Source organism: Salvelinus alpinus, chromosome 6 (assembly GCF_045679555.1).
Source record: "Salvelinus alpinus chromosome 6, SLU_Salpinus.1, whole genome shotgun sequence".
NCBI lineage: Eukaryota > Metazoa > Chordata > Actinopteri > Salmoniformes > Salmonidae > Salvelinus > Salvelinus alpinus.
Window position 1 is genome coordinate 56732249 of NC_092091.1, and position 27432 is coordinate 56759680.

Consider the following 27432-nt stretch of genomic DNA (forward strand, 5'->3'; position numbering starts at 1 on the left):
AGAGAGAGAGAGAGAGAGAGAGAGAGAGAGAGAGAGAGAGAGAGAGAGAGAGAGAGAGAGAGAGAGAGAGAGAGAGAGAGAGAGAGAGAGAGAGAGAGAGAGAGAGAGAGAGAGAGAGAGAGAGAGAGAGAGAGAGAGAGAGAGAGAGAGAGAGAGAGAGAGAGAGAGAGAGAGAGAGAGAGAGAGAGAGAGAGAGAGATGCAGAAGAGAAAGAGAGAAAGTGAGAGAGATGCAGAAGAGAAAGAGAGAAAGTGAGAGAGATGCAGAAGAGAAAGAGAGAAAGTGAGAGAGATGCAGAAGAGAAAGAGAGAAAGTGAGAGAGAGAAAATCACAAAATCACAGTCTACTTGAACAGAGCAATACTCAATCATGAGGCATCAAAGCCAAAGGAACTGAGTAACATTAAGAAATGCTATAGATGGAAGGAATGCAGTTTGGAAACCTACCAAAAAACAATTAGGCAACAGCAAATTCAATCCCTTTTAGACAACTTCCTGGGTAAAATGTTCCACTGCAATAGTGAAGGTGTAAACTTGGCAGTAGAAAATCTTAACAGTATATTTGACCTCTCAGCTTCCCTATCAAATCTAAAAATCTCAAATAGAAAACCGAAGAAAATGAACAACAATGACAAATGGTTTGATAAAGAATGCAAAAATCTAAGAAATAAATTGAGGAACCTGTCCAACCAAAAACATAGAGACCCGGAAAACCTGAGTCTACGCCTTCACTATGGCGAATCACTAAAACAATACAGAAATACACTACGGAAAAAGAAGGAACAGCACGTCAGAAATCAGCTCAATGTAATTGAAGACTCCATAGACTCTAACCAATTCTGGGAAAATTGGAAAACACTAAACAAACAACAACACGAAGAATTATCTATCCAAAATGGAGATGTATGGGTAAACCACTTCTCCAATCTTTTTGGCTCTATAACAAAGAATAAAGAACAAAAACATATACATGATCAAATACAAATCCTAGAATCAACTATTAAAGACTACCAGAACCCATTGGATTCTCCAATTACCTTGAATGAGTTACAGGACAAAATAAAAACCCTCCAACCCAAAAAGGCCTGTGGTGTTGATGGTATCCTTAATGAAATGATCAAATATACAGACAACAAATTCCAATTGGCTATACTAAAACTCTTTAACATCGTCCTTAGCTCTGGCATCTTCCCCAATATTTGGAACCAAGGACTGATCACCCCAATCCACAAAAGTGGAGACAAATTTGACCCCAATAACTACCGTGGAATATGCGTCAACAGTAACCTTGGGAAAATACTCTGCATTATCATTAACAGCAGACTCGTACATTTCCTCAATGAAAACAATGTACTGAGCAAATGTCAAATTGGCTTTTTACCAAATTACCGTACAACAGACCATGTATTCACCCTACACACCCTAATTGACAACCAAACAAACCAAAACAAAGGCAAAGTCTTCTCATGCTTTGTTGATTTCAAAAAAGCCTTCGACTCAATTTGGCATGAGGGTCTGCTATACAAATTGATGGAAAGTGGTGTTGGGGGTAAAACATACGACATTATAAAATCCATGTACACAAACAACAAGTGTGCGGTTAAAATTGGCAAAAAACACACACATTTCTTCACACAGGGTCGTGGGGTGAGACAGGGATGCAGCTTAAGCCCCACCCTCTTCAACATATATATCAACGAATTGGCGCGGGCACTAGAACAGTCTGCAGCACCCGGTCTCACCCTACTAGAATCCGAAGTCAAATGTCTACTGTTTGCTGATGATCTGGTGCTTCTGTCACCAACCAAGGAGGGCCTACAGCAGCACCTAGATCTTCTGCACAGATTCTGTCAGACCTGGGCCCTGACAGTAAATCTCAGTAAGACCAAAATAATGGTGTTCCAAAAAAGGTCCAGTCACCAGGACCACAAATTCCATCTAGACACCGTTGCCCTAGAGCACACAAAAAACTATACATACCTCGGCCTAAACATCAGCACCACAGGTAACTTCCACAAAGCTGTGAACGATCTGAGAGACAAGGCAAGAAGGGCCTTCTATGCCATCAAAAGGAACATAAATTTCAACATACCAATTAGGATCTGGCTAAAAATACTTGAATCAGTCATAGAGCCCATTGCCCTTTATGGTTGTGAGGTCTGGGGTCCGCTCACCAACCAAGATTTCACAAAATGGGACAAACACCAAATTGAGACTCTGCATGCAGAATTCTGCAAAAATATCCTCCGTGTACAACGTAGAACACCAAATAATGCATGCAGAGCAGAATTAGGCCGATACCCACTAATTATCAAAATCCAGAAAAGAGCCGTTAAATTCTACAACCACCTAAAAGGAAGCGATTCCCAAACCTTCCATAACAAAGCCATCACCTACAGAGAGATGAACCTGGAGAAGAGTCCCCTAAGCAAGCTGGTCCTAGGGCTCTGTTCACAAACACAAACACACCCCACAGAGCCCCAGGACAACAGCACAATTAGACCCAACCAAATCATGAGGAAACAAAAAGATAATTACTTGACACATTGGAAAGAATTAACAAAAAAACAGAGCAAACTAGAATGCTATTTGGCCCTAAACAGAGAGTACACAGTGGCAGAATACCTGACCACTGTGACTGACCCGAACTTAAGGAAAGCTTTGACTATGTACAGACTCAGTGAGCATAGCCTTGCTATTGAGAAAGGCCGCCGTAGGCAGACATGGCTCTCAAGAGAAGACAGGCTATGTGCACACTGCCCACAAAATGAGGTGGAAACTGAGCTGCACTTCCTAACCTCCTGCCCAATGTATGACCATATTAGAGAGACATATTTCCCTCAGATTACACAGATCCACAAAGAATTCGAAAACAAATCCAATTTTGATAAACTCCCATATCTACTGGGTGAAATTCCACAGTGTGCCATCACAGCAGCAAGATTTGTGACCTGTTGCCACAAGAAAAGGGCAACCAGTGAAGAACAAACACCACTGTAAATACAACCCATATTTATGTTTATTTATTTTAACTTGTGTGCTTTAACCATTTGTACATTGTTACAACACTGCATATATATAATATGACATTTGTAATGTCTTTATTGTTTTGAAACTTCTGTATGTGTAATGTTTACTGTTCATTTTTATTGTTTATTTGACTTTTGTATATTACCTACCTCACTTGCTTTGGCAATGTTAACACATGTTTCCCATGCCAATAAAGCCCCTTGAATTGAATTGAATTGAATTGAGAGAGAGATGCAGAAGAGAGAGAGAGAAAGTGAGAGAGAGAGAGATGCAGAAGAGAGAGAGAGAGAGAGAGAGAGAGAGAGAGATGCAGAAGAGAGAGAGAGAGAGAGAGAGAGAGAGAGAGAGAGAGAGAGAGAGAGAGATGCAGAAGAGAGAGAGAGAGAGAGAGAGAGAGAGAGCCTCGCAATATGTACTGGGATTACATGAACTTTTTGTTGAACAAAAGTATTTGAATGTGAAGAGACTGTCACTGGCTAACATGGTTACAGACCATCATGCAGTATTCCTTTCTCGTGGAGAAAACCACATTAGTGAATTTTAATAGGCTACACAAAGTAAGCAAAACAATGAAATGCATAATTCTAACGTTGTCTAAAATGATGAATAAGATACTAATGAGATAGCTACCATATACAAAAAGTATGCCCCTGGCATGCAACAGCACTTATACATCAGCATTTTTAAAACTATTTTCCTGCAATTCTATATTGTTGTTTCTCAACAGGGAATCCATGTTTACGTGACAGAACACAACCTTTTTTCTTAGGTTTTTGCCACAACAAACCAAATTGAAAGAGTAGACGAGATGTAGTTTTTGCCACAATAAATGACATTGAAAGAGTAGACTAAACTAGTTTTCGGACTAAATTACTACTCTACCGCCTTTCCTCAAAGTCCCACCCACAGTGATTGACAGGTCTGAAACCCTACCAACTCTGTGACTCACAAACATCCTGCCCCCTCTCCTGACAGTCCCACCCACAGTGATTGATTGACAGGCCAAACTGTTAAAGGTCAATTCAAATGGACACATTGGTTTCCTTACCCTAAATGTCCACAGTAGCAGAGCCAATAAAATACAAAATTTGAAGAACAAAGATAATTATGACAATTCATATCTTGCAGTAAAACTTTCATCTCAAGAGAAGACAGGGTTAAAGCTGCAATATGTAACTTTTTGGGCAACCCTACCAAATTCACATAGAAATTAGTTAGATCTGTCATTCTCATTGAACACAAGTCTAAGAAGCAGTAAATATGTTCTATGTGTGCTATTTCTATGCTTCCCATTCTTAAGTTTTGTTTTTGCATCATTTTACAACAGACTGAATTCATACATTTTCAGTAATTTCAATTGTAAATTGTCAATTGTCTTTCTATTCAATACCACAATTTATTTTACAAATCTGGGAGGTAAATTTGTTATTCAATAATTTAGCTGTGTATTTGTGGATGAAATCGTGGCAAAATTGAGCTTGTTCTGAATTTTTTTTTTTACCCCAGCCCGGGAACTCTCTGTCTGGCTACTTTTTCTATTTGGCTGGCAAGTCCATGTACTTGGAAAAAACTGGGCTTTGGCTTTAGAGCTAAATGTAACTAGCTAGCTAATGTAGCAAGTTGACACGCTACATCGACTATTAAAAAGGAGATGTTTTGGCACTTTGCTGATTAATGTGGTATTTCTCTGTGCTCCACAGCAATATTTTGGTCCCACTTTACTGGCTTTGTTTAGATTTCGGAGTTGTTCTTGTGAACGGTCGGGAGGATTTGGCAGCCGACACAGAATCTTCTCAGGTGGTTGTTTGTTGGTGGCGGCCATCTTGGGTTTGGGGTCAACATCGAAGTAAGTTGTGATAGCCGCATAGAGAGAGAGACCGGCATTATAAACACAATGTCTGTGGTCAAACCCCCCCAAAAATACAGCAAACAAAGCTACTAGGTCTGCTTCTGTTAATACCCCCCCCCTTTTGTTCCACACCCTGTTTCTCCACCCCGCCCTCCGTCCCCGTCTCTGTCACTATCTCTCTCTCTATGTGACCCTCTATGACCTTGGAATAGCAACACAGTGCCGAGGAGGAGGGCGGGAGGTAAAGGGGGAGAGAAGGAGGGAGGGGGGAGATGGATGAAGGGAGGACGGCAGCGGGTGGTTGTCATGGAAACAGCGCCGATTGTTACACTACTCACGTCAACAGGCGAGTGTAGACGGGGGGGGGGACATACGTCAGCACATACGTAAGTACCCACAAACCCCCGTTTGGTAAATATCGACCACGCGAGTCTACAGCGCCGAGGAGTGGGGAGCACGTGAGTGTGAAACAGAGGATGACAGGCGGGCTGGCAGACGGCAGGGAGGGACTCACACGCGTACACACCATCTTGCACACACAGGGGCACGAGCACACACACACACACTCTCCCCTTTCAACCTTTCAATTTTTTCACACGCACACACACTCACACACAGAGATACTCCCACATAGATATACACACTCCTTCACACACCAGCGTCCACACATACAGGGGCACAAGATGATTACTCATACTAAAGGAACGCTGGGCTCACATGGACAGACACACCTGACTAAACACACCTCCACAGAAACACACACTTGCTCTCTCTCTCTCTCTCATGCACAAAAACACAACACACGCCTTTACACGCTCTCTCCTCCTCACACACACTCACACATTACACAGAGAGAGAGGGATAGAGGAGAGGGAGAAAGAAAGAGAGAGAGCCGTGAGAGAGGTGCTCGGTGTCTCCCCGGCTCGGCGTTCTCATCTGCTCCCTGTCCTAATTATGGCGCATGGAGAATGAGCTTTCTGAGTCACAGCCTTAGCCAGTTGTGTGCGTGAGCTCGGGGGAACAGGGGAGAGAGGAAGAGAGGGAGAGAGGAAGAGAGGGAGAGGGTCCATATAGATGGATGGGGGGGGAGTGAGGGAGAGACGGAGGGCTAAAGATGAAATATTTAGGGAAACATGTAACATCATTGATGACGGGGGGAAGGGAGCAGGGGAGAGAAAGAGATAGATGGAGATGAAGTGGGAGGGGAGGCAGGCGGGTGATTTTTGCTGACACCATATGCTGTTTTGGACGGGGATGTACCTGGTGGCATAGGTGGAAAAGATGAGAAAGAGGAGGAAAAAGAGTGAGGAATGGAGGAAGAGAGGGGGAGATTTGAGGAAAAAAGAGAGAGAGACAGAGATGTTTAGAGAAAGAGAAAGAGAGAGAGAGACTGAAGGATGGAGAGAGAGAGGTAATTAGCTCCGGAGCGCCAGAATGCCCTGGGGAGTGGGGATTTAGGCTCCTGCTTGAGTACCTCGAGAGTATACAGTTCTCCACTCTCTTGGCGTGTTTGTGCACATGTGTGTGCGTGTGCGTGTGTATTTGTGGATGTATGTGTGTGTGCACTGGGGGGATTCAAGGCTGAGTAAGTGAGGAAGCGTGCCTGGTCTCGGCATCAAAACGAAAAAACAGCCGTTGTGTAACCGAGAAAATAAATGAAATATGTAAAACAGCAGCACATCCTGGAGGCAGCTTATAATGGAAAATAGTCTAGAACTGGCTAATGTGAAAACCCTGCCTTCTCAATCATTCGTGAAGGGGAAGTTAGCGTAGCATTATCGGATGGTAACGCTAGGCCTTTCTTCATTGAGTGGCTTTGATTGTTCATGCTAATTGTGTTAGCGCGGGTCAATTGACAGGTGTGGTGTGTTGTGTTAGCATTAGCTTAGTGCTTGTTTGCGGGTCTGGCCGGTAGTGGTGCTAGCAACAGGCTAGGGGGACAAACAGACAGACAGACAGACAGACAGACAGACAGACAGGTGAAGTGGGGAAGCCTCCTGTCCTCCTCTATAAAGTAGGTGAGCAGATGTCTACCATTTCTTGAGGGAAGGAGAGAAATTAAGTTTCTCTCTCTCTAATTATTTCCCTCTTATCTCTCTCTCTATCATCTCAACTCCCTCATACTCCTCCCCAATTGCCTCACCTCTCTCTCTCTCATCTCTTCCCACCTGTCACTTTCTCTATCGCCCATTTCTTTCCCCTATGCTCCCCGACGCACTGTTTTCTATACTCTCTCTCTCCTCTCTCCCTCTTTCCCCAATCCTTTCTCGCCTCCTCTTCTCCCTTTCCATCTCTCATCCCTCTCTCCTTCTCACGTTCGTCCCCTGCAGGCGAACAAGCTCCGCACCAAAACACTGAAGAACACTCTGAACCCGGTGTGGAGCGAGACGCTGATGTACCACGGCATCACCGCTATCGACATGACCACCAAAACCCTCAGGTACTGAACTACAGAGAACTACAACTCCTATGTGTGTATTGTACTGGCATATATTATAAAACAACTTGCCTACAGGTCCCAGAGGGCCATCTGGCCAATTAACTGTCCCGCGGATGAACGAAAAAAAACTGCCATGCACACCGGCCAACTGTTCCATTAGCTGTCGCCGCGGTAACCCACTCAGGTGTTGGCTCTCGCTTGTTCTCTCGAGTCTCAGCCCCCTCATTCATCGAGTGGTCTTGATACGAAGCGCTGAATTGATTGAGGTCGAGCGTGGCAACTTTATGCGCGAGTGTGTGTGTGTGTTTGTGTGTTTGGCACCGTCATGATAATGCAGCAATGTAAAACCCATGCCTCAGGGATATACACACAGACATAGGCACCCATACGCACACACACACACACACACAGTGCCTTCAGAAAGTATTCACACCCCTTGACTTTTCCCACATTTTATTGTGTTACAAAGTGGGATTCAAATGGATTTCATTTTCATTTTTTGTCAAAGATCTACACAAAATACTCAAAATACGCGGAAGACCATTTCTAACTTTTGTTCCAAGAATTATTAGAATAATAAAAATACTAGTGTGTCTTATTACATAAGTATGAACCCCCTGAGTCAACACATATTAGCATCACCTTTGGCAGCAATTACAGCTGTGATTCTTTCTGGGTAACCCTCTAAGAGCTTTGCACACATAGATTGTACAATATTTTCACATTATTCTTTAAAAAACAAAAAATCTACCTCTGTCAAGATGGTTGTTGAACATTGCCAAACAGCCATTTTCAAGTCTTGCAATAGATTTTCAAGTCGATTTAGGTCAAAACTGTAACTTGGCAACTCGGGCACTTTCCATGTCATCTTGGTAAACAACTCCAGTGTAGATTTGGCCTTGTGTTTTAGGTTATTGTCCTGCTGAAAGGTATATTTGTCTCCCAGTGTAACGTTTGTCTATTTCCTCCTCGGATGAGGAGAGGCGAGAAGGATCGGACCAAAATGCAGCGTAGGTGGAATACATGATGAAATTTATTTAAACAAGACGACGAACACTTGAATAACTACAAAACAATAAACGATGTGAACAAACCTGAACTAGAGAACATAACGCACTAACAGGAACGAACACATACACGAACGAAAAGGAAACAGTCCCGTGTGGTGAAACATACACAGACACAGGAACAATCACCCACAAACAAACAGTGTGAACAACCTACCTTAATATGGTTCTCAATCAGAGGAAACGTAAAACACCTGCCCCTGATTGAGAACCATATCAGGCTAATAGACAATGAACCTAAACATAGAAACACATAACATAGAATGCCCACCCAAACTCACGCCCTGACCATACTAAACAAATACACAAACAAGGAAAACAGGTCAGGAACGTGACAGAACCCCCCCTCAAGGTGCGAACTCCGGGCGCACCACCTAAAGTCTAGGGGAGGGTCTGGGTGGGCATCTGTCCACGGTGGCGGCTCTGGCTCAGGACGTGGTCCCCACCCCACCATAGTCAATCCCCGCTTTCGTAACCTCCTCCTAATGACCACCCTCCAAATTAACCCCACTGGATTAAGGGGCAGCACCGGACTAAGGGGCAATACCGGAATGAGGGGCAACACCGGACTGAGGGGCAACACCGGACTGAGGGGCAACACCGGACTGAGGGGCAACTCCGGACTGAGGGGCAGCTCCGGACTGAGGGGCAGCTCCGGACTGAGGGGCAGCTCCGGACTGGCTGACGGCTCTGGCTGGTCATGGCTGGCTGACGGCTCTGGCTGCTCATGGCTGGCTGACGGCTCTGGCTGCTCATGGCTGGCTGACGGCTCTGGCTGCTCATGGCTGGCTGACGGCTCTGGCTGCTCATGGCTGGCTGACGGCTCTGGCTGCTCATGGCTGGCTGACGGCTCTGGCTGCTCATGGCTGGCTGGCGGCTCTGGCTGCTCATGGCTGGCTGGCGGCTCTGGCTGCTCATGGCTGGCTGGCGGCTCTGGCTGCTCATGGCTGGCTGGCGGCTCTGGCTGCTCATGGCTGGCTGGCGGCTCTGGCTGCTCATGGCTGGCTGGCGGCTCTGGCTGCTCATGGCTGGCTGACGGCTCTGGCTGCTCATGGCTGGCGGAAGGCTCTGGCTGCTCCTGTCTGGCGGAAGGCTCTGGCTGCTCCTGTCTGGCGGAAGGCTCTGGCTGCTGCTGTCTGGCGGAAGGCTCTAGCGGCTCCTGTCTGGCGGAAGGCTCTAGCGGCTCCTGTCTGGCGGAAGGCTCTAGCGGCTCCTGTCTGGCAGACGGCTCTGAAGGCTCAGGACAGATGGGCGGCTTTGAAGGCTCAGGACAGACGGGCGGCTTTGAAGGCTCAGGACAGACGGGCGGCTTTGAAGGCTCAGGACAGACGGGCGGCTTTGAAGGCTCAGGACAGACGGGCGGCTTTGAAGGCTCAGTACAGACGGGCAGCGCAGGCGGCGCTTGGCAGACGGACAGCTCAGGCGGCGTTGGGCAGACGGCAGACTCTGGCCGGCTGAGGCGCACTGTAGGCCTGGTGCGTGGTGCCGGAACTGGAGGTACCGGGCTAAGGACACGCACCTTCAGGCTAGTGCGGGGAGCAGCAACAGGACGCACAGGACTCTGGAGACGCACAGGAGGCTTGGTGCGTGGTGCCGGAACTGGTGGTACCGGGCTGGAGACACGCACCATAGGGCTAGTGCGTGGAGGAGGAACAGGGCTCTGGAGACGCACAGGAAGCTTGGTGCGTGGTGCCGGAACTGGTGGTACCAGGCTGGAGACACGCACCATAGGGCTTGTGCGTGGAGGAGGAACAGGGCTCTGGAGACGCACAGGAAGCCTGGTGCGTGGTGTAGGCACTGGTGGTACTGGGCTGGGGCGGGGAGGTGGCGCCGGATATACCGGACCGTGCAGGCGTACTGGCTCCCTTGAGCACCGGGGACACCATGCGTAAGGCTGGTGCCATGTATGCCGCCCCGAGGAGACGCACTGGAGACCAGACACGTTGAGCCGGCTTCATGGCACCTGGCTCAATGCCCAATCTAGCCCTGCCAGTGCGGGGAGGTGGAATAACCCGCACCGGGCTATGCACACGTACAGGAGACACCGTGCGCTCTACCGCATAACACGGTGTCTGCCCGTACTCTCGCTCTCCACGGTAAGATCGGGAAGTTGGCGCAGGTCTCCTACCTGACTTCGCCACACTACCCTTTAGCCCCCCAAATAAATTTTTGGGCTTGACTTACAGGCTTCCTACCGCGTCGTCGTGCTGCCTCCATTCGCCGGTATCCCTCCTCACACTGCACCAGAGAATCCCAGGCGGGCTCCGCCACTCTCTTTGGGTCGATCGCCCACCTGTCGATCTCCTCCCAGGTTGTATAGCCCAGATCCTTCTCCTTGCTTCCGTGCTGCCTCCTCATACTGCCGCCTCTCGGCTTTAGCTGCCTCCAGCTCTTCACGATCGCGGCGATATTCTCCAGGTTGTGCCCATGGTCCCTTACCGTCCAGAATTTCATCCCATGTCCAGAAATCCTGCGATCGCTGCTGCTGCTTTTTCCCACGCTGCTTGGTCCTTTGTTGGTGGGTGATTCTGTAACGTTCGTCTATTTCTTCCTCCTCCTCGGATGAGGAGAGGCGAGAAGGATCGGACCAAAATGCAGCGTAGGTGGAATACATGATGAAATTTATTTAAACAAGACGACGAACACTTGAATAACTACAAAACATTAAACGATGTGAACAAACCTGAACTAGAGAACATAACGCACTAACAGGAACGAACACATACACGAATGAAAACGAAACAGTCCCGTGTGGTGCGACATACACAGACACAGGAACAATCACCCACAAACAAACAGTGTGAGCAACCTACCTTAATATGGTTCTCAATCAGAGGAAACGTAAAACACCTGCCCCTGATTGAGAACCATATCAGGCTAATAGACAATGAACCTAAACATAGAAACACATAACATAGAATGCCCACCCCAACTCACGCCCTGACCATACTAAACAAATACGTAAACAAGGAAAACAGGTCAGGAACGTGACACCCAGTGTCTGGTAGAAAGTAGACTGAACCAGGTTTTCCTCTATGATTTTGCCTGTACTTAGCTCTATTCCGTTTATTTTTATCCTAAAATACTCCCTATTTCTTGCCAATGACTAGCATACTCATAACATGAAGTAGCCACCACCATGCTTGAAAATATGAAGAGTGGCACTTAGTGATGTGTTGCGTTGTATTTGCCCCAAACTAAGCTCTTTGTATTCAGGACAAAAAGTTAATTTAATTTTTTTGCAGTTTTACTTCAGTGACTTTTTGCAAACAGGATGTGTGTTTTGGAATATTTTCTTCCTTCTTTTCACTATAGAAGACACATTTCAGTTGGACAACTGACTAGGTATCCCCCTTTCCCCTTTATGTCATTTAGGTTAGTATTGTGGAGTAACTGCAATGTTGTTGATCCAGCCTCAGTTTTCTCCTATCACAGCCATTAAACTCTTTTTTTAAAGTCACCATTGATCTCATGGTAAAATCCCTGAGCCGTTTCCATCCTCTCTGGCAACTGAGTTAGGAAGGACGCCTGTATCTTTGTAGTGACTGGGTGTATTGATACAACATCCATAGTGTAATTAATTACCTCACCATGCTCAAAGGGATATTCAGCATCTGCTTTTGAAATGTTTACCCATCGACCAATAGGTGCCCTTCTTTGCAAGGCATTGGAAAACCTCCTTGGTCCTTGTGGTTGAATCTGTGTTTGAAATGTACTGTTCGACTGAGGGACCTTACAGATAACTCTATGTGTGGAGAACAGAGATGAGGTAGTCATTCAAAAATCATTTTAAACACTATTATTGCGCACAGAGTGAGTCCATGCAACTTATTATGTGACTTGTTAAGCAAATGTGTACTCCTGAACTGATTTAGGCTTGCCATAACAAAGTGGTTGAAAACGTATTGACTCAAGACATGTCAGCTTTTAATTTTTAACTAATCTGTAAAGATTTCCAATAACATAACACCACTTTGACATTATGGGATCTTGTGTGTAGGCCAGGGACACACAATCTCTATTTAGTCAATTTTGTTGTGTCAATCCATTTTAACACAACAAAAATGTAGAAAAAGTCAAGGGGTGTGAGTACTTTCTGAAGGGACTGTACACACACTCCTCGCCCCCTCTCTAATGCATCCGGTCTGGTGTGTGCACTGGACAGATACCCTCTGGCATGCAGTCAAGGGCAGACACTGGGCAGAGAAGCCATGTAGCCCCCACTCCCCCCAGACACACACACAAACACCCCCCCCCCCCAAACACACACACACTCCATCTCTTTGTAGATAAGGTTTCAGGAAAGACCCTGAATGCCCAAGGAACCCACCTGACCTCCAGCCAAGGAGACAGCCCCCAGACACAGGCCAGCACAGAAGCTAGGTAGAGCCAGGAACGGGAGGACAGAACGGAAGATAGAGAGGGAGGGGTTCCAAGAAAGACGGGGATTAAAGACGGTGGAGCGATGCCAGGAAAAGGGAGGATAGAGGAGGGGAGAAAGCCAGAGTAAGAGGGGGATGCCAAGAAACGGGGGGATAGATGAGGACAGACGGGAAAGGAAAGGGAGGTGAGGATAGAAGAGAGAATTGGGCTTCCAAGAAGAGGGGATAGAGGTGGAGAAAGTGAGGGAACAGGAGAAGAGAAAGAGGCACAGTGCTTAGGAGACGGGGAACGTTTTCAGATGAGAAGGAGAGGGAGTGGGATAAAAAGAGAGAGTGGGATGCAGGGCAAACCAAGAAAGAGAGAAAAGGTTGAGGGCAGAGAGAGAGATGGAAAGAGAAAGGGGCAGAGGAAAGGGAAGAGAGATGGGGTGAAGAGAGCCTATGGAGAGAAAGACTAGGGTTAGATAGAGAAAGACAGGTGATGGAGTGAGAGAGAAAGAAAGCGGGAGGGCAGACCGAGGGAGACTGGGACTCACGCCCTCTCCTGTCTGTGGGTACCCTGACGTGCTGCCTGCCCCCTGGCTTGGCCCCTTTATGAGACCTGCATCATCAGTCCCAGCAGGGTAGATCAGGAGGGGGGGGCTACTCAAAACTCTTCCCCCAACACAGTGCACCGCCGAGCTCAGCCTCTCCCCATGGGGGCAGCCTGGGGAACCAGAGCTGTAGAACTGGATAATAGCTGAACAGCAGGCTTTACACTTGGGCACAATGACTGGGAAATGGGAATTAGCGCAGCATAGGCAGTGGATGTGAATCGGAAATTGTAGAGTAGCATAGAATGGATGTGAATAGGAAATTGTAGTGTAGCATAGAGTGGATGGGGATAGGGAATTGTAGTGGAGCATAGGGACTGATAATGCGAATGTGCATTTACCATCCAGCAAGGACTTTTATTGTGTTTTATAACTTCAGGCGCAAGGCATTAGCTGTAACTTAATTTCTTCCAAAATGCTGCCCCTATACTTGTTAGTAGACGGCAGGGGTGTGTCTTGGCAATTGTAACTCCCACTGAGGTACAAAAATACCAAATGTCCTCCTCTTATATCATATTTCTTGGCTGCAATCAATAAATGTATGACAAAGGTGAGGCATTAACGATAAAAAGTTTAGCATTCTGATAACTAATGGTTATGGTTAGGATTGGGCGAGGGGAAGTTTATCCTAGATCTGTACCCAGGATAAACTTGACCCCGGAGCATCCTACTGTCAGTCAATGGAGAGCTCCATAGCGGTGGAGGAAAAGTATGTTGGCTCGGTGTGACAAAACCATGGTTACCGTCAACACCTTGTCATAGCCCAGGCAAGACCGACAGAGTGCCAGTCTGATGGCAGAACTTTTCCACCTCTCTATCTCTCGACAGTAGAACCTCAAAGATACAAACCTCAGAGTTACGGACCGACCAGTCAACTGAACAGGCAAAATCAAACCAGTCCAGTACACAGACAACTGTGGGAAGCTTGAGAGTCAACATGGGCCAGAATCCCTGTGGAACAATTTCGACACCTTGTAGAGTCCATGCCCCGACGAATCGAGGTTGTTCTGAGGGTAAGGGGGGGGATCCAACTCAATATTAGGAAGGTGTTCCTAATGTTTGGTATACTTAGTGTATCTCTATCTGTCTCTCTCCATCGCTTCTTCACGACTGCTGAGATGCAATGCAGACATACCACCATCATTTCATATAGAATGACACATAAAATAGTTACTGATCCGTTATATAAGAATTGGTCAAATGTATGTTACTGCGACCCTGCTGTATATCTGCATCCCATATGGCACCCTATTCCCTATATGGTGCACTACTTTTGACTAGAGCCCTATGCATTATATAAGTAGTGGGTTGCCATTTGGGATGCAGTGCATGCCTCACACTGATTAAGATGTAGAGAACACGGTTGGGGTGAAATTGTGGGAGTATCATGAAGAGCCTTCTGGTCCTGACTCGCACACGCACACGCACACACGGCAGGTATGACTAACACGCTGGAACCAACAGGAACCACTGTCACATGGGGAAAAGAGAGAGAGAGAGAGGGAGAGCGAGAGAGAGAGAGAGCAATTACCCAGGCGACAGCCCAGAGGGATATGCAGGAAGGTGAGAGAACATCTGAGAGCAGTAGAGTAGTAGTAGTTGAAAGAGTAAACACGACCAGCCTTGTAAAATGACTAGCATACCGCAGTTGTCATAGTGACATGAGAAAAACTCGAGGCCATTCTCAGTTCTTAATAAAACATCTCAAGTGCACTATAGAGGCACAAATGTATTCTCAATTTTGTTTTTTGCAGACCATATTTCTTCAACACAAGATTTGCTAAATGGAGGTTTGTTCTACTCCTCACTTCAAAACTAAGGTTCCGATCAGAGCTGTTCCGCAACACACAGAGACATGTCTATCTGTCTGTCTGCTGCAGTGGCGGTCAGTGCCGTTTATGATGAGGGAGGACAATTTGTTCTTCATTAGCATGGCCTTATTTCTATTACAGCATTTTGGATGGCTGTCATTCATATTCCATTCACCCAGTTCAATGTAACATCGATAGGTTTAGGCTGCTACGTGATACTCAAATTTTTCCTATACCCATCATAAGGTTGTTACAACCTAGCCTACGAATGAACGTTTACAACGTAGATGCACACAGGTCGAGGGAAAATGTTGAGGTGACAGACAGTGACACATGGACAGACAGGCAACACATTCAATACACCCCTGATCACGTGTAAACACAGTTCACTTTCATAGCAGCCACGTTGTATTCCTTCTCGCGCTCTCCTCCTCTCACCTTTTCCCTTCGTTTGTGGACTTCAATGCACAACAAACACATCAACAGTATGTGACCAGGCAAAAAAACAAGCCAAACCATATCCTAACCACACATCGTTGTCACCATATTAACTAAAGTAACGTCCTAGTCAACATAGCTAATATAACTAATGCGTTAGTAAACCCCCTACAATTGTGCAGTAACGTTATAGTCACTAAGCAGTATAGCGGTTATGCCAGTAGGCCCTGGTGGCAATAAATGAGTAAAACCAAAAGCTTTTACCTTGACATGGAAGAGTTCCAGTGTTGTGTTGGATAGTCATAGCCAGCTATCTAACATAGCATCCCTGTGTTTGAGCTGGGTGTTTTGAGTAGGCCAAACTAGCTAGCTGCATTCGACTAGCTAAGTGAAACTGAAACTGAAACTGAAAAAACTAATTTGAAATCTCTCTCTTTCTCTTGCTTCTCCTTCATTTTTGAAGAAATTGCATTGTTCAAAACTGTTTAACTATTGTCTTTCACTCTCTTTGAGTCAACTACTCGCCACATTTTATGGACTGCAGTGCTAGCTAGCTTTAGCTTATGCTTTCAGTACTAGATTCATTCTCTGATCCTTTGATTGGGTGGACAACATGTCAATTCATGCTGCATGAGCTCTGATAGGTTGAAGCATGTCCTCTGGAAGTTGTCATAAGTCTGTGTAAGTCTATGAAAAGGGGTGAGAACCAAGAGCCTCCTAGGTTTTGTAATGAAGTCAATATACCAAGAGGAGGAAGGAAGTTAGCTGTCCTCCAGCTACACCATGGTGTTACCTACAGAGTGTTGTTGAGGCTACTGTAGAGATGTCATTGCAAAACAGTGTGTTTAATAAATTATTTGTTGACGTGAATATATTTAGTATAGTTTTATCTAAAAAGGATAACTTTTCAATGTTTTACCATTTTTATTTATATTGAATTCACTGAGGAGGATGGTCCTCCCCTTCCTCCTCTGAGGAGCCTCCACTGGTCTGCTGTCATTGAGGACAGACAGGCAGACAGACAGATAAAGCAGACAGACAGATGTACAGACAGGCAGACAGACCAGCATGTACAACACAGCATGCACAGACAGACATGTACAGCATAGAGTGTAGCTACAGGCAACTGCCAAAATTACTGATACACCAACATCATTTGTCTTAATAGGGCCACCACGAGCCAGAACAGCTTCAATACACCTTGCCAAAGATTCTAAAAGTGTCTGGAACTCTACTGGAGGAATGCAACACCATTCTTCCACAATAGATTTCATCATTTGGGTTGAGATCTGGTCACATGACAATAGTATACGGTTTATATCGTTTTAATGCTCATCAAACCATTCAATGGTTCACTCCTGCCCTGTGGATGGGGCATTGCCATCCTATGGGGGCACAGCCATGGTAGACAAAATAATGGCCTGCCCACCATTTTTATACATGAGCCTAAGCATGATGGGATGTTCATTTCTTAATTAACTCAAATCAAACTTTATTTGTCATATGCGCTGAATACAACAAGTGTAGACCTTACCATGAATTGCTTACTTACAAGCCCTTAACTCTTCTTGAACTTCACTGTTGGTTAAGAAAATATTTACCAAATAAACTAAAGTAAAAAATTCAAAAAAGTAACACAATAAAATAACAACAATGATACTATATACAGGGGGTACCAGTACCCAGTCAGTGTGCGGGGGCACAGGTTAGTCGAGGTAATTTGTACATGTAGGTAGGGGTGAAGTGACTATGCATAGATAAACAGCGAGTAACAGCAACCACCTGGGGGCGGCCCGTCAGGAAGTCCAGGATCCAGTTGCAGAGGGAGGTGTTTAGTCCCAGGGTCCTTAGCTTAGTGATGAGCTTCGTGGGCACTGTGGTGTTGAACGCCGAGCTGTAGTCAATGAACAGCATTCTCACATAGGTGTTCCTTTTGTCCAGGTGGGAAAGGGCAGTGTGGAGTGCGACAGAAATTGCATCATCTGTGGATCTGTTGGGGCAGTATTCGAATTGGAGTGGGTCTAGGGTATCTGGGAGGATGCTGTTGATGTGAGCCATGACCAGCATTTCAAAGCACTTCATGGCTACTGACGTGAGTGCTACGGGACGGTAATCATTTAGGCAGGTTACCTTCGCTTCCTTGGGCACAAGGACTGTCATGGTGGTCTGCTTGAAACATGTAGGTATTACTCGGTTGAAAATGTCAGTGAATACACTTGCCAGTTGGTCTGCGCATGCTTTGAGTACACGTCCTGGTAATCCGTCTGGCCCCACGGCTTTGTGAATGTTGACCTGTTAAAGGTCTTGCTCACATCGGCTACCGAGAGCATTATCACAGTCATCCAGAAGAGCTGGTGCTCTCGTGCATGCTTCAGTGTTGCTTGCCTCAAAGCGAGCATAGAAGGTATTTAGCTCGTCTGGTAGGCTCGGTGGACTGTGCAGCTTGCGTCTGGGTTTCCCTTTGTAGTCCGTAATAGTTTTCAAGCCCTGCCACGTCCGATGAGCGTCAGTGCCGGTGTAGTAGGATTCAATCTTAATACTGTATTGACGCATTGCTGGTTTGATGGTTCATCTGAGGGCATGTCAGGATTTCTTATAAGCGTTCGGATTAGTGTTCCGCTCCTTGAAACCGACAGCTTTAGCCTTTAGCTCGATGCGGATGTTGCCTGTAATCCATGGCTTCTGGTTGGGATTTGAACGTACGGTCACTGTGGGGACGACGTCGTCGATGCACTTATTGATGAAGCCGATGACTAAGGTGGTATACTCCTCAATGCCATTTGATGTATCCCGGAACATATTCCAGTCTATGCTAGCAAAACAGTCCTGTAGCGTAGCATCCGCGTCATCTGACCACTTCCATATTGAGCGAGTCACTGGTACTTCTTTCTTTAGTTTTTGCATGTAAGCAGCAATCAGGAGGATAGAATTATGGTCGGATTTGCCAAATGGAGGGTGGGGGAGAGCTTTGTATGCATCTCTGTGTGTGGAGTAAAGGTGGTCACTAGGAGCGCCACTTCTGGATGAGCGTTTAGTTTTTTGCTTATGGCCTTATAGAGTTGGTTGAGTGCGGTCTTAGGGCCAGCATTGATCTGTGGTGGTAAGCAGACAGCTACGAATAATATAGATGAGAACTCTCTTAATAGAGAAGAACCACAAGTATTTCAGTTATTTCGGCAGTTACTTGTAGATCAGTGGGGTTTCTATCTGCAGCTTAGAGTCCCCACCGCTAGCTCTTGAGAGGATTTGTTTCTATTTCTCACTGTCTGTCTGTCTGTCTGTCTGTCTGTCTGTCTGTCTGTCTGTCTGTCTGTCTGTCTGTCTGTCTGTCTGTCTGTCTGTCTGGTTGTCTGTGTGTGTGTGTGTGTGTGTGTGTGTGTGTGTGTGTGTGTGTGTGTGTGTGTGTGTGTGTGTGTGTAGGCTGTGTGTGTGCGACATGGACAGGCTCGGTCGTAACGAGTTTATCGGAGAGATCCGTGTCGCCTTGAAGAAACTGAGCAAGGGCGAGAGCAAAAGATTCAAAATGGGTCTGGAGAGAATCACACAGGTATGTAGTGTGTTTTTGTGTGAGTGAGTGAGTGAGTGAGTGAGTGAGTGAGTGAGTGAGTGAGTGAGTGAGTGCACATGTGGGTGTGCGTGTGTATGCGTCAGTTCGTCAATGGGCTCTAATGATTTATAAACTGTGTATTGAATTCAATCTCCCTTCTCCCACTCAGAACAAAGACATCAACAAAGAAACCGTGGAGCAAGGGACACCTGTGGCTGAGGAAGAGGTACGAAGATTACCATCATTGTCATAAATAGTAGAGATTGTCAAATACATATAGTATTGGCCATATCAGGAGTAGTAACATTAGTTGTGCTACTACTATTACTGTAGTCGTAGTAACAACAGTGGTGAAACTATGATAGCAGTAGTACTAATCCCACTGTTAGTGACAGTCCTGTCACTGATTTCCCAACATGCAATTCATCTTATTATTTTTATTCATTTTATAACTTTTTTGTTCCATGAATTTTAAGTGACCCTATTTGTAGTATGTTTTTAACTGTCTGTTTTACATGTGTTGGTCTTAATTCATGAACAGTCAGTCCATTGACATACATTAAGGGAACTATCAATGCAGTTTAGTTCAAATTTGTAGTGGTGTCACGGCTAACTGTGTCCCCCCTCCCCCAGCGTGGTCGTATCCTGGTGTCGCTGTGCTACAGTCCAGAAAAGAGCTGTCTACTGGTTGGCATCGTACGCTGTGCCCACCTCGCTGCTATGGACTCCAATGGGTACTCTGACCCCTTCGTCAAGATGTAAGTCTTGGCCTGCGCACGCACGCACGCACGCACGCACGCACGCACACACACACACACACACACACACACACAAAGGACGGAATGAAGATGTGATGATGGATGGAACGAATGGAGGAGAGGTTGTTGTTGTTGTCCCTTGTCATTTCACATTACTTGTTGTTATACATTAGTAGGTCCTGTGGTGTCCTGTTGCTAGATGCCAGTCAGCAGTCCTCCCTGTTGTGCCGGCTGGCACATATAGGGCAGCAACAAAGGCTCTCTAGCGTTACTGCAAAAAAGGAAGTGGAAGAGGGAGAAAGTGAGGAACTTGTTTTGTCGGCCCCTGCATTAAAGACCAAAATTGGTTAAAGGAAATTGTAATAACTAAAAAAGTATACCAGTTTAATTTAAGGACCAAAAATGTACAGCTGTGCCATATAGATTGCAAAAATAGTTTCCATAAAACAATGGCAGATTCAAAACTTTTAGTATTTCAATTTCAATTATTATACACAATTCTTGCAACCAATAGAATGTTATATACAGTATATATATTTACAAATAGATATATGGGGGATTGGAAATGATGCAGACAATTACATTGATGGAAGCTACAATCTATCTGTAATAATAAAGCTGATCTACCCCCTAAAAATAGTTTTTTTTTTCAATAAAAGACTCTACATTATTAGATGAAGGGAAAGGTACCGTAAGCTTACTTACTTACTTACTGACTTTATTGTCCCCATGGGGAAATTTTGTTGCAGTGTCATGTACACGTTTAAAGTGCCGTTTAAATACAAAACAAAATTGACAACACAACTTTCATAACAGTTACATACCAATAAAACATAAAAAATAAAAAAAGACTAGCCTGCTGGCCTTACTGAGTCGATAGGAACATTAGCCCGAGCTATTTAGGGGGGCTATCACACCTGACACAAATTATTGTCTAGTTCTGTTTTTCCTGCTGAGGGGACAGCTAGCTTGAAATCTCGCCAATGGTGCTATCGAATTGGATCCTTTTCTATAGCTCAACTGGTGTGTATGTTGTCAGGTGTGTTGATGAGGTAGAGGACCCTGGTTCAAGCCCAGTCAGAGGCAAGTTCAGGGAGGCAGCGCTATATGCTAAGCTAGCACACTGATGCTGGTTATATCTATGTGTAACAACTACATATGTCACATTGACAGTCTCTACCACAACCTTGTTATAGTGCATGAGTCATGACACATTGAAACCTTATTTTTGCTCCATACAAATTGATAGGGAGACTGACTGGCATAAATAAATACATGTAACATAAATAAATAATCAACTGCTATTACTCTCTAGAGTCTAAACTGTCACTAGTCAATGTTTCCCAATCTGGTCCTACAATACCCACCAGACTGCATATTTTCTCTTCCAGTTTGGGAAAATAGCACACCTGATTCAACTAATCAGCTACTCGTCAAGCCTTTGATTAAAATGTGCAGTCGTGATAGGTTTCCTAGAGGCACATTGGGAATCACTGTGCTGGCATTATGTAAGCTAGCAGGCTTGTTGTTATTCATATGACAACCTGCACTGTACATATACTGTCGGCATCATGTCTTGACAGAGCATTCAGGCTGAGCCGGAGTCCCAAATGGCACCATATTTCCTATGGGCCCTTGTCAAAGGTAGCGCACTCTAGGGAATAGGGATGTCATTTGGGACGCATCCTCGGTGTAAACAGATAATCATTATTGGTACACTTCACACCTGAATACGAAAATCCCCAGCAGTCATTAGATTCAGTTTCCACTCCTACATGGTTTCATTAAAAAAAGGCCTTTTTTCTATTTGCTTGTAGTGTTGATGTTGATAAGATGGTGCTCTCAAGGGCATAATCTGTAACTTTCGATTGAAACAGAGTGGTATATCTACTCAGGATTTGATAAAGTGTCTCTGCTGCGAGTTGAGAACCAACAAAATCAGATTCCCTCCCTCTCGCTAAGGTTGCTTCATCCTCCCCTTCATTTGAGGAAGATGACTGATTAAACATTTGAACGAATTTTTGGTGTTAAAAGAGTCATGTTAAAATAACTATCACGTTACACATTTAATAATGACAGAGTGGGTCCTCCCGGGTGGCGCAGTGGTCTAGGGCAGACTCTGGGTCCATGGAGCGACGCACAACTGGCCTAGCGTCGTCCGGGTTAGGGAGGGTTTGGCCGGTAGGGATATCCTTGTCTCATCGCACACTAGCGACTCCTGTGGCGGGCCGGGCGCAGTGCACGCTAACCAAGGGAGCCGGGTGCATGGTGTTTCCTCCGACACATTGGTGCGGCTGGCTTCCGGGTTGGATGCGCGCTGTGTTAAGAAGCATCGCGGCTTGGTTGGGTTGTGTTTCGGAGGACGCATGGCTTTCGACCTTCGTCTCTCCCGAGCCCGTATGGGAGTTGTAGCGATGAGACAAGATAGTAACTACTAACAATTGGATACTACGAAATTGGGGAGAAAAGGGGGTAAAATTAAAAAATAAAATAATAAAAATATATAATAATGACAGAGTGCATTTAAAACTTCACCCACAGTAAAACCTTTGGAGGACTTAATACAAGTATTTTATTGATAGGAGGGGGGAACATCAAAACCACACCAAAGACGTCATGCACGATAAGAAATTAAATAATGACAGCACTTCTAAAAGCCTATTTCACACCATAGCCAGCTGAATTTGCAAGATAACGTTTCTTTCATTTAGATTTTGGCACAAATGGCACTGACTCACCCATGGATTGATGTTTCAGCATTGTCTCAGTGAAGAGTTTGGCGTTCGACTATCCACGTGCAGTTACAAGCCTGCTAGCAGCAAGGCAGATGAGCAATATCCACCGTCGTGGTACGGATGAAGCCTGAGCTGGAATGTGAAGCTAACTGAAGCTGGCTAGCTTTAGAATACCCTGAGTAGATCTAGCTTGCGTCGCAGTATAACCCTCTGATTCGTAGTATAGGGCTCTGGGTTCCCCCTGCACTTGTTTGTAAACTGTGGTGAGGAGGGGTGGGACTTGAATGTAAAGTATGTTGGGAATTCCCATATTCAGAGGTCAAATGTTTAAATCCAAGATGAGATTGTAACAACAGTACAAATAATAAGAAATGTATAATCAATCAAATGTATTTATAAAGCCCTTTTAACATCAGCAGATGTCACAAAGTGATTATACAAAAACCCAGCCTAAAACCCCAAACAGCAAGCAGTGCAGATATAGGAGCACGTTGGCTAGGAAAGACAGGAACATAGGAAGAAACCTAGAGAGGAACCAAGCTCTGAGGGGTGGCCAGTACATGGCCATTAAGGCCAGATTGTTCTTCAAGATGTTCAAATGGTTCATAGATGACCAGCAGGGTCAAATAATAATCAGTGGTTGTAGAGGGTGCAACAGGTCAGTACCTCAGGAGTAAATGTCAGTTGGTTTTCCATAGCCAAGCAATCAGAGGTTGAGAGAGAGAGAGAGAGAGATAGGTTGAGAGAGAGAGAGAGATAGGTTGAGAGAGAGAGAGAGAGAGAGAGAGAGAGAGAGAGAGAGAGAGAGAGAGAGAGAGAGAGAGAGAGAGAGAGACACATTGACATATTATATATATATATATATATATATATATATATATATATATATATATATATATGACACATTGGAAAGAATTAACAAAAAAACAGAGCAAACTAGAATGTTATTTGGCCCTAAACAGAGAGTACACAGTGGCAGAATACCTGACCACTGTGACTGACCCAAACTTAAGGAAAGCTTTGACTATGTACAGACTCAGTGAGCATAGCCTTGCTATTGAGAAAGGCCGCCGTAGGCAGACATGGCTCTCAAGAGAAGACAGGCTATGTGCACACTGCCCACAAAATGAGGTGGAAACTGAGCTGCACTTCCTAACCTCCTGCCCAATGTATGACCATATTAGAGAGACATATTTCCCTCAGATTACACAGATCCACAAAGAATTCGAAAACAAATCCAATTTTGATAAACTCCCATATCTACTGGGTGAAATTCCACAGTGTGCCATCACAGCAGCAAGATTTGTGACCTGTTGCCACAAGAAAAGGGCAACCAGTGAAGAACAAACACCACTGTAAATACAACCCATATTTATGTTTATTTATTTTAACTTGTGTGCTTTAACCATTTGTACATTGTTACAACACTGCATATATATAATATGACATTTGTAATGTCTTTATTGTTTTGAAACTTCTGTATGTGTAATGTTTACTGTTCATTTTTATTGTTTATTTGACTTTTGTATATTACCTACCTCACTTGCTTTGGCAATGTTAACACATGTTTCCCATGCCAATAAAGCCCCTTGAATTGAATTGAATTGAAATTGAGAGAGAGAGAGAGAGAGAGAGAGAGAGAGAGAGAGAGCGAGAGAGAGAGAGAGAGAGAGAGAGAGAGAGAGAGAGAGAGAGAGAGAGCGAGAGAGAGAGAGAGATGCATTGGAGTGATATAGATATGTTTAATGCATCACCAGTCCATATATGAGAGATTGAGTTTATGGAATCACACAATATCTGTGACCCTATCTCGGAATTCAGTGGGCCTGAGGATGGAGAGAAGGTGTTAGTCGAGAGGAAAATAGGTTTATAAATGACGACACATATCCTCATTCTCATTCATGGCTCCCTCATATACATTCCTCCCCCATCTCTTTTGAGATTAATTTTCTTTGGCATACACTTCCTGTTATTCAGTAGCCTATGTCCCATCCCTTTTGAGATGTAGAAAATATGTAGGAAGTAGCAACTCAATCTAAACCTCAAAAGATGGAGAGAAGAGGTTAGTCAATGGGACAAAGAGGCCTACCGCTAACTACATGTACTCTCATTCCTGACTCCCTGGAACTCCTCCAACTCCTCCAACTTCCCCATTGAGATTAATGAGCTGTGACGCCAACTTCTTCCAGTCAAGGCTAGATTCAGATAAAGAAACGAAGCAGGGAGGCTGTAAGCAGACCCGTGGCAGACCGAAAGAGCTGCTTTTCGTTCTTTTTTTTTCTCTCTCCCTTTCCTCATTTTTCTCCACTTTTTTTGCTGTTCATTTATTTGTTCCTGTTCTTTTGAGCCAGAGCTGGGTGTCTTATCTGCCTCTATTTTGATGTATGGCGCGATAGAGTTCTGGAGCCAAGAAATTGTTTTTCTCTCATTTTCCCCGCTTTTTTATTTGATCTTTAATCTCTTTAAAAAAAATCTTTGACATCCAGTATCTGTTGTTTAGTATGTCGGAGCGCTCTTATTTTACAGTCACAAATCTTATTTTAGGCCCTCTCTTATTTGAGAGTGTCTCATATTTTGCTGTCTTTGACGTGCAGTTTAGTATCTGTGTTACGTTCAATGCACTCTCCTATTTTACAGCCACAAATCAAATTGTTTGTTTACGACATCCACACCGTGTGATTAAGCAGGCTTCTGTCTGAGTTGCGTTCAAGTCTCTGTTCTCTTATAGTTTGTCATCTCTGTCTTCGAGACGCCTTGCGTCTGAGCTGTGTTGGAGACGCTCTTCTTTCACAGTTTCAAATCTCTGACATTCACCGCCTGCTGTTTAGTTAGTAGCCTATTATGTCTGAGCTGCGTTCCAGACGCCGTCTCTCTTCTCGTACTGTGGGGAGTTGTCCTGTGTGTTTGAAGTGTGTTCAGTCAAGCTGGCGGGTAGAATCAGAAGCAGCGGAGTGTCGCAACGGCGGCTGCTGTTATTGTTGTATCGCCTCCGAGCGAGCAGTTCTGTTGATCCTATTTTGGCGAGGTCCGTCGCGCTTGTCTGTGCTCTATTGTTGTTACTCAAAGAGAGTAACTATTTGCCTGTACTGTTTGTGATGGTGGTTTAAAGGCATACTCTAACCGAAGTATGTAGGGTAAGACTCAAAATCGAGTGGAGGTGCAGCTGAAATGTAAGGTTTACATGAGGGGGGAAAAGGCGCAAGCTCTCGCTCAAGTAAAAAAAAATATGTTTTTGGTTAAAAGCGTTTCATCATAATTTCCCCCTCATGGCAATGTGTAACTTTTAGTTATAAGTGCTGCCTCTGCACTTGCAAACTGTGACCCTGACTAGTTGGCTATGTTTGAGAGCATCAATCTAGATATGACTGATTTACGAATTACAGTAGTTATTTAGGAGGCAAAAATGATTTGTAGATCAGTCAGTCTGCCCAGGGAGTCAGTGATCAGCAACTGAGCAGAATTGATGCTCTGAAACAACCAAGATGTGCATCCCAAATGGCACCCTATTCCCTAAACAGTGCACTACTTTTCACCAGGGCCCATATTGCTCGGGACAAAAGTAGTGCTTTAGGGAATAGAATGCTATATGGGATGCGACCTGGGTGAATCTCACCTGTCAGACATATTCTCACTGTCTGTAGGAGAGGAACTGCGGTGAGCGTGGTTGCCTCTTTCTCAGTGTGTGTGTCACTGAACCTACTTTTATGGAAGTTTTGAAGTTAAGATCCGCTATGCCCCCAACATCCCAGAATGCATTGCTTCGGTCAGTGTGACACACCTGCACAGCAGTAGTTGTCTGGAGTGTATCAATGAAATGTATTTATAAAACCCTTTTTACATCAGCCGATGTCACAAAGTTCTACAGAGAAACCCAGCCTAAAACCCAAAAAGCAAGCAATCCAGATGTAGAAGCACGGTGGCTAGGGAAAACTCCCTAGAAAAAGCAGGAACCTAGGAAGAAACCAGGCTCTGAGGGGTGGCCAGTCCTCTTCTGGCTGTGCTGGTTGGAGATTATAATAATTTATTTTGTATCTTTATTTATTTACTAGAATAGTCAGTTAAGAACAAATTCTTATTTACGATGAAGACCTACACCGGCCAAACCCGGACGACGCTGGGCCAATTGTGCGCGATGCCCTATGGGACTCCCAATCATGGCTGGTTGTGATACAGCCTGGATTCAAACCAGGGTGTCTGTAGTGATGCCTCTAGCACTGAGATGCAGTGCCTTAGACCGCTGCGCCACTCGGGAGCCCTATAACAGTACATGGCCAAGATGTTCAAACATTCATAGAAGACCAGCACGGTCAAATAATAATAATCACAGTGGTTGTAGAGGATGCAACAGGTCAGCACCTCAGGAGTGAATGTCAGTTGGCTTTTCATGGGACCATGCCTCAAGACTACCTGGCCAGATGACTCCTTGCTGTCCCCAGTCCACCTGCTCGTGCTGCTGCTCCAGTTTCAATTGTTCTGCCTGCGGCTATGGAACACTGACCTGTTCACCGGACATGCTACCTTGTCCCGGACCTGCTGTTTACAACTCTCTCTACCGCACCTGTTGTCTCGAACTCTCGAACTCTCAGGTCCTCTGGGAGGGGAGGGAGAGAGAATTAGAGGGAGCATACTTAAATTCACACAGGACACAGGGTAAGACAGGAGAAATACTCCAGATATGACAGACTGACCCTAGCCCCCCGACAAACTATTGCAGCATAAATACTGGAGGCTGAGACAGGAGGGGTCGGGAGACTCTACGGCCCTGTCCGACGATACCCCTGGA

General features: G+C 45.2%; 1 protein-coding gene across 1 annotated transcript in view; it reads left to right on the plus strand.

The window, feature by feature from the left end:
- Positions 1-27432, plus strand: part of LOC139578959 (double C2-like domain-containing protein beta) — a 52040-nt gene that overhangs the window by 11029 nt on the left and 13579 nt on the right. Inside the window, exons 5-8 of the mRNA XM_071407116.1 lie at positions 7209-7318; positions 19030-19156; positions 19326-19382; positions 19790-19914. Of these exons, the coding sequence (XP_071263217.1) occupies positions 7209-7318; positions 19030-19156; positions 19326-19382; positions 19790-19914 (419 nt within the window). The remainder of the gene's footprint in view (positions 1-7208; positions 7319-19029; positions 19157-19325; positions 19383-19789; positions 19915-27432) is intronic.